Source organism: Podarcis gaigeae, assembly GCF_964106915.1.
Source record: "Podarcis gaigeae genome assembly, chromosome: 10".
Taxonomy (NCBI): Eukaryota; Metazoa; Chordata; class Lepidosauria; order Squamata; family Lacertidae; genus Podarcis; species Podarcis gaigeae.
Genome location: NC_139686.1, coordinates 3,984,607 through 3,992,399, shown reverse-complemented (window position 1 = coordinate 3,992,399; position 7,793 = coordinate 3,984,607). Strand labels below are relative to the sequence as shown.

Below are 7,793 nucleotides of genomic sequence, written 5' to 3'. Positions count from 1 at the left end.
GAGTGATAGATTAGAAGCACTGGTGTCGAGCTGAGTTATTAAAGACGCCACGTTGACACAGACAAAGCCATTGCTGCGTGTGCACGCTGCGTGTGCTCCCACAACTGAGAAGTGTGTGGGTGCCATTGAAATTTGTTGGAGTGGCAATAAATCAAATTTATTGCAGTGCCGTTGCAGCAGACTCCATGGGTCAAAGGATTTACGACCCACAAACTGTAACAAGGTGGCACGCTGAATGCCATTCCTCTCAGCGAAGATACCCCGGGGTGGTCCGTCCCCACCGCAACCCCCTTCCCCTGTGTCTCCCCATCCCCACTTTGTCTGCAGGACAGAAAGGAGTCAGCGGTTGAATGACCAAAACATGGTTTATTGGGTTCAGCAGGAGCCAGTTTGCCTCACCATAACCCCCATGATAAGGAGAGGGGCCTGGTGTGCTGGAGTTGGGAAGGGGCCATTCTTTGCCAGTTTTCTTGTCCAAGGACTCTCCAAATGCTGCTTTTCTGCTGCCAGGGGTCCTTTGAAGACACAGGCACACAGCTGCTTTCACCTGAACGTCATCTTGCACATGTACCTCATCTTTTCTGAGCATGGTGCAATGTGAAATTTTGCAAAGTCTGGAAGATATGAGCAAAGGTACATTTATGCACATGTGGTGGGAGTGTAAAAGAATAAGAGGATTTTGGGGTGCCATATATAATGAACTTAAGAAGATTCTTAAATTTTTATCCCCCCAAAAAAACTTCCTGTTAGGGATAATGCCCACTGAAATAAAGTAAAATCTGATACCCCTTTTCATGTACGTAACCACAGCGACTAGGATTCTAATAGCTAAGAACCGGAAAAGTGACAACATCCCCGTCGAAACGGACTGGCAAGGGAAAATGATTGGATGTTTACAACGTTTACAACTCGCAAAGATGACAGGGAGAATAAGAAGAAACTCAATACAAAAAGTTAATAAAGATTGGATAATTTTAAAAAGAATACATTAGAAATTACTGTGATAATGCTAACCTCCTGGCAGACATAGAATGAACCATAAAATATAAAGAAAGTATGTAATAAAATCAGTTGGAAGAAATGGAAACTAAAATAATGATAATGAAATGTGTATAGATTAACAAAACGTAAAATAGCACAATGAAAGGAATCGGAAGTTAGTGTCAATGGTGTGTGTGGCGTGTTTATGTTGTAATATGTGTAGTGTGTTGTTTGTACTGTCTAAGTTGAATGTTATTACTAATATGTAAACTTAAACCACAGAGCCTAGGGCTTGCTGATCGGAAGGTCAGCAGTTCGAATCCCTGTGACGGGGTGAGCTCCCGTTACTCGGTCCCTGCTCCTGCCAACCTAGCAGTTCGAAAGCACATCCAAGTGCAAGTAGATAAATAGGTACCACTCCGGTGGGAAGGTAAACGGCGTTTCTGTGCGCTGCTCTGGTTCGCCAGAAGCGGCTTAGTCATGCTGGCCACATGACCCGGAAGCTGTACGCTGGCTCCCTCGGCCAGTAAAGTGGAATGAGCGCCGCAACCCCAGAGTGGTCCGCGACTGGACCTAATAGTCAGGGGTCCCTTTACCTTTACTTAAACTGATTTTAATTGATGTATAATAAAGTTCATTTTTTTAAAAGAAGAAGATATGAGCAAAGTAAGGCAGACACTGTCTCTACCTGCACTGCCCTTGACAGTGAATGCATATTTCGGTTGAGATTCCTGCATTGCAGGGGCTTGGACTAGATGAAACTTGGGGTCCCTTCCAATTCTACGATTCTACGATTTACCCAGAGGACAATAATAATAATAATTTATTATTTATATCCCGCAAATCTGGCTGGGTTTCCCCAGCCACTCTGGGCGACTTCCAACAGAACACTAAAATACAATAACCTTTAAACATTAAAAGCTTCCCTAAACAGGGCTGCCTTCAGATGTCTTCTAAAATCTGGTAGTTGTTTTCCTCTTTGACATCTGGTGGGAGGGCGTTCCACAGGGCGGGTGCCACCACTGAGAAGGCCCTGTGCCTGGTTCCCTGTAACTTGGCTTCTCACAGCGAACGAACCGCCAGAAGGCCCTCGGAGCTGGACCTCAGTGTCCAGGCTGAACGACGGGGTGGAGACGCTCCTTCAGGTATACTGGACCGAGGCCATTTAGGGCTTTCAAGGTCAGCACCAACACTTTGAATTGTGCTCGGAAACGTAGAGGAGAAGTTCCCCTCCTTCCAAGCACTGATGTGCCCCGAGGAACAGAGTTTTGCCAGTGTTTATAGACAGGGACGAGGGAGAAATTCGATCCAGCTCACGTTTAAAAGCGAAACTATCGAATTTTCACTTTCCAGCGCTATACGAGAACCAAAACACAGCTATCCTTCGGAAATCACATTCAATCTGAAGCTTGCAATCCGGAAATTTCACAAAAATGCACAAGTGCGCATAAAAGCCAACGCATTGGTGCAAAGGATAAGTGCATTATATTAGGGGAGGTTGCTTGCAGGGGGGGGGATATGTGCCTTAGTCAAAACTTGCACCCCGAGATGTGTTTATTGGGGGAAGTGTGCAGTGAAACACTGGCAGATTTTAACGAGGATTTTTTTTTAAAAAAAGGTCATTGCAAATTGCTGTAGAAAAGTGGGGATGGGGGTGAATTTGGGGGAATCTGGACAATGGACTTGATAGTCCCACTTTGGCCTGATTCACACACAGAGCCACGGGGGTCGTAGTTTAGTTCCCCCCTTTGCCAGCAGAAAATGATGAGACTGGCCAGAGTTGGTACACTTGACTTTTGATTGAGAAAGGAGTGAAGGGGGCTTGTGGGACACCTGCTCCCCACATGTCCCTGGGGTGAGATCCTTGACTCCCAGTTGCCTGAGCACCTCCTCACCTGTTCTGGCAGACAGGTAGACGCAGCCTCCTTTTGTCGGGGTACCAGGTTCAGGCAAAACCACCTCTTTACTCCAAGGTGAATAGTTCAGTATCGAAAGATCTGCCCATTTCCAATATCCCTTCTGCAAAGATGATGACGGATATTGTTATTATTATTATTGTTATTATTTAATACGTATGCCACCATTCCTCCAAGGAGCTGAGGGATGCTTATATAATTCTCATCCCCCTTTAATCCTCACAGCAAGGATCTGGGTGTCTTGGTGGCCCACGAGCTTAACATGAGCCCACAGCGTAATGCAGCAGCAAAAAAAGCTAATGCTATTCTAGGCTGCAACGACAGAAGTCTGGTGTCCAGAACAAGGGAAGTCATAGTCCTGCTCTATTCTGCCTTGGTCAGACCACACCTGGAATACTGTGTCCACTTCTGGGACCACAATTTAAGAAGGATGCTGATAAGCTGGAAGGTGTGATGAGGAGGGTGAAAAAGATGATCAAGGGCCTGGAATCTAAGCCTGATGAGGAACGGTTGAAGGAGCTGGGTATGTTTTGCCTGGAAAAGAGGCAGAGGGCCTTCTCGGTAGTGGCACCCGCCCCGTGGAACTCCCTCCTGTCAGATGTCAAGGAAATAAACAAGTATGTAGAAGACATCTGAAGGCAGCCCTGTTTAGGGAAGTTTTTAATGTTTAACAGACCACTGTATTTTAATACTTTGTTGGAAGCCGCCCAGAGGGGCTGGGGAAACCTAGCCAGATGGGCGGGGTATAAATAATAAATGATGAGGATGAGGATGATGATTATCCCTGGTGCCCCTCTTTGGCTTTCTCACACCTCCCTGCTCCTGCCTTCACTGACCCACGCCTTCTACCCTGTGGGGCTTTGGCAGAGAGGGGTCTGCAGGTCTGGGATTGTACGTTCACCTTGTTGGGGTCGTGCATTCCAATCCAGATACCGCTCGGAAAATCCTCTTCGTCCTCCAGGGTCTGGAGGTGGCTGCTGATCATCGCACCCTGAGACGAGGAGAGGATGGAGGCCAGGTGTCCTCGCTTGCTGTAAGCCATGCAGTCCTCCTGAATTGGTCCGAGAAAAAGCAGGGCTCATTATTATTGGATTTGTAGCTCACTGTTGCATGCTTGAAGAAGCCACGAATGGCACACGCCGCTCTTTTTTTTAAGTAGGTCTGCCATATGTCTCAGATTTCCCAGACATATTCAGGATCCTTCTGCTGGAAATAGTGCCGGGGCAGAATTTCTGAAAATCATTTAAAATGTCGGGGGGAACCAGGGCCTAGGGCAACTCATGTAGATTTTTTGGGTGATTTTCCTAAAAAAAAACTTTGCCAAAACAAAAGCTCAACAGCTTTTCCAGGCTAAATATACCCAACCTACTTATCTCTTTGGCTCGGGGGTGTGTGTGTGTCACATAACTCCATACCCTCCAACATTTCTCCAACGAAAATAAGGATGTCCTAAGGAAAAGGGGACATGGGTGGCACTGTGGGTTAAACCACAGAGCCTAGGACTTGCCGATCAGAAGGTCGGCGGTTCAAATCCCCGTGACGGGGTGAGCTCCCGTTGCTCGGTCCCTGCTCTTGCCAGCCTAGCAGTTTGAAAGCACACCAGTGCAAGTAGATAAATAGGTACTGCTCCGGCGGGAAGGTAAACGGCATTTCCGTGGACTGCTCTGGTTCGCCAGAAGCGGCTTAGTCCTGCTGGCCACATGACCCGGAAGCTGTACACCGGCTCCCTCGGCCAGTAAAGCGAGATGAGCACCGTAACACCAGAGTCAGCCACGACCGGACCTAATGGTCAGGGGTCCCTTTACCTTTTAGGACAGGGGTCAGCAAACTTTTCCAGCAGAAGGCTGCTCCACTGTCGCTCAGACCCTGTGGGGGCCTGGACTATATTTTTTTTGGGGGGGAATGATGCGAGAGCACCATGAGCCCCAGTGGCTGCTTACCTGTGTCTTGTGAGTGGCAGGGGCTGGCGGTGGTGGCGGAGGGACGCTGAGCAGCGCACAAAAGGGCTCTGGAGAGGGGCTGCTTAAAATGGCGGCTGCCTGAGGGCTGCTGCTGCTGCTGCTGGCACCAACAAAGTCCAGCCCCCTTCCTCCTCTAGGCAGAAGCCGGGGGGGGGGGGAGGAAGAGGCGCCACCACCATCATGGGAGAGGGAGGGAGAGGAAAAAACGCATGCGCTGGCGATCCACGTGGCAATTCCCGGAGCGTCCACAGGCCAGATTCAGAAGGCAATTGTTCCTGATCCGGCGCATGGCCCTTAGTTTACCAACCCATGTTCTAGGAGGAAGGGACGGAGCTTCGGTGTTTAATGGGAAGCTGCCAAGTGGATTTCACCTGGTCATCTGCTAGTCTCAACCCTGCCCTGCCCTAACTTAACCTGAAACTGTTCTTAACTTGAGGTACCACTTTAGCTAATGGGGCCTCCTACTGCCGCCATACGATTTCTGTTCTCATCCTGAAGCAAAGTTCTTAACCCGACGTAATATTTCTGGGTTAGCAGAGTCTGTAACCTGAACCATCTGTAACCCGAGGTACCACTGTAGTTGTTTATTTTCTTGACATCTGATAGGAGGGCATTCCACAGGGTGGGCGCCACCACCGAGAAGGCCCTCTGCCTGGTTCCCTGTAATCTCACAGTGAGGGAACCGCCAGAAGGCCCTCGGAGCTGGACCTCAGTGTCTGGGCTGAACGACCGTGGTGCAAAGATCCCTCCGGTGCCCCTCCTCCATTTCCCAGAGTTGTTGACCTTTTCCCAAGCCTCTGCCAAAATCTCTCTCCTCCCACGGAGGCTTGGGAAGGAAGCATAGGCGCCGACTCCATGGGGCCTGAGGGGGCCCAAGCCCCCTCAAAAATTCGTTTGGGGGGGCTCTGCTCCCCCAATAATTTAAGAAAATTATTAGTTATATTATGCTTTGTAAAATCACAAAATTATGTTGGTATTTTTTATTTTCCTTGTTTGACGATAGTTACCTTTTAAAATACATTCAGTAATGAGTTAAAACAAAGCCACTCCCGATTTAGAGAGGGGGTGGGGTTGCGGGCTCTCGACCCATCAACAATCTTGCGGGGCTGGCGTCAGCCCCGCGAGAAGCGGGGATTCCCCCTAGCTCATTAATATTCATCGGCTGCCGCAAAGGGCGTGCCCTCACAGGTTCACTTAAGGTCGGGGCAGCCCGGGGCTCGCCCCTTTCGTTCCCCCAGCAGCAGCAGTTTGGAGGTCTTGGGCCCCCCCAATATTTTTTATACGTCGGCGCCCCTGGAAGGAAGCTGTGTGCCCGCCAGCCATATGTTTGACGGGGAGCTGCTGGCGGGCGTTCAGGGAAAGGGGAGGCCACCAGCAAAGCCACACAGCTCCCCTACTCGCTGGGGCGCTCTTGAGAGGCCATTGCCCTGGTGCAACGGACCACTAAGCTTTATGGGAAAGATGGCACTGGTTGTGAGGATGAAATAGGGCAGGGAGGGCTGTGGGCGCTGCCTTGGAGCAAACCATAGACCATGTGGCCATCATAAGGCCGCTGTGTTTCTAACAAAGGGCTTTGCTTGACGCAGCTCCTCCTGCCTGACCCTTTTCTGCTCGCAAGCATCTCTCGAGATGAGTTTCGGTGCCTTCCAAGCAACAATAACATCCCTCTTACATCAGCCTCTTTCCAGGATAATTTAGTGCCGAAGACTCCATAGCAGTAGGCTCCGTGCAGCAGCCAGCCGTTGGGACACTCAACCGCCTCTGTGCCTGTATGTGGGGCACAGAAACATAGTCAGGGACACAATACTGGAACGAGAGGGGTGGAAATAGTTTCCCCGAACTGAAGAATGGCAGACGAAAACAATGGACTATGCAGAATTGGACAAAAGGACAGGAAGGATTCGAAACCTGCGGGACCAGAAGATTGGAAGAAGTAGATGAACTATTTGAAAAGCAATTGTAGCCAACAAATTACAGTAGTAGGACCACAAGAAGTTTTGTAAGGAGGAATATATGAAGTGCTGCAAAGCAGATAAAGAACAGAGATATTGGTTATGAGTTTTAAACGCAACAGGGAAAATAAGAAATGTATACTAAGAGATTAGATTGGAAAGTTTTCTGACAGTTTACAGTATGCTGGCAATACCCAGCTCCATGTCTCTATTACACATGAGTCAGGAATGACAGAATCGTGGCCTTGGAAGGGACCCCCCCAAAGGTCATCTAGCCCAACCCCGGGCAGTGCAGGGATCTCAGGTGAAGCTGTGCTAGTCCTGGACCAGTAAATGGAACTTGAATCCTGGGGAGACTGATGGTTCCCATGTCTGGATAGCCTTCTCTCAGGGATTATTTAGCTGCGGTTCCTGTATTTCAGGGGGGGTTGGGCTAGATGACCGCTGGGGGTTCCCTCTGAGCTCTTCAAATTTGTGATTTGTTTGCTTTGTGTAGATTCTGAGGGCTTTAGAAAGGGGGACTCACCTCGCGGGAAGAAGCCGGGGGCCAGGAGACCCAGGAGGACACAGTGGAAACAGGAGATCAGAGACATCAGGATCGGGACCTTGGGTGGTGGAGAGAGGAAGGAAGGAACAAGAGGAACAAAAGCTGAGATGAGCGCCTTTTGCAGAAGGTCTATCCAAACCAGCTTGTCCTTCCAGCAGCCTTTGTTTCCCTTTTCCCCATGGGGAGCACCTGTTCTTTCAAAGTGCTTCCCCTGATGGTGCAAAAAAGGTGTGAAGGGGTTTCACTTGCCTGTTGCACTTCTCTCGCCACTGCAAAATGCCGTCCTTCTTAGGGAAAGTGAAGCCACACAGGTGAATGGGCAAATGTTCCCCAGGTTGCAGACGTCAGGCACAACCGCTGTGGCTCAGCCCCCAGCCAAACTCAGGTAGTTTTTTTAATTTCAGGGCTTGCATGGTTGAGCAGTGCCCCCGGAGCG

At 49.4% G+C, this 7,793-nt stretch overlaps 1 protein-coding gene across 1 annotated transcript; it reads right to left on the bottom strand.

The window, feature by feature from the left end:
* Positions 1-346: 346 nt before the first annotated feature.
* LOC310826246 (struthiocalcin-2-like) lies at positions 347-7,438 on the bottom strand. The gene is made up of 5 exons (XM_083701023.1): positions 7,337-7,438; positions 6,531-6,625; positions 3,799-3,948; positions 2,877-3,000; positions 347-614 (listed from the first exon to the last, which is right to left on the bottom strand). Exons 1-5 carry the CDS (start codon positions 7,401-7,403, stop codon positions 544-546), a joined length of 507 nt encoding a protein of 168 aa, XP_083557149.1. The 5' UTR covers positions 7,404-7,438; the 3' UTR covers positions 347-543.
* Between the last annotated feature and the right edge of the window lie 355 nt (positions 7,439-7,793).

Bases quoted from the DNA above. Each gene is read 5' to 3' on its own strand.
- LOC310826246 (XM_083701023.1), bottom strand. From the start codon at position 7,403: ATGTCTCTGATCTCCTGTTTCCACTGTGTCCTCCTGGGTCTCCTGGCC. The intron at 3,949-6,530 runs GTAAGAGGGATG...GGACCAATTCAG, and splicing joins TATCCTGGAAAGAGGCTGAT to GAGGACTGCATGGCTTACAG. The intron at 3,001-3,798 runs GTGAACGTACAA...TCATCTTTGCAG, and splicing joins GAATGCACGACCCCAACAAG to AAGGGATATTGGAAATGGGC.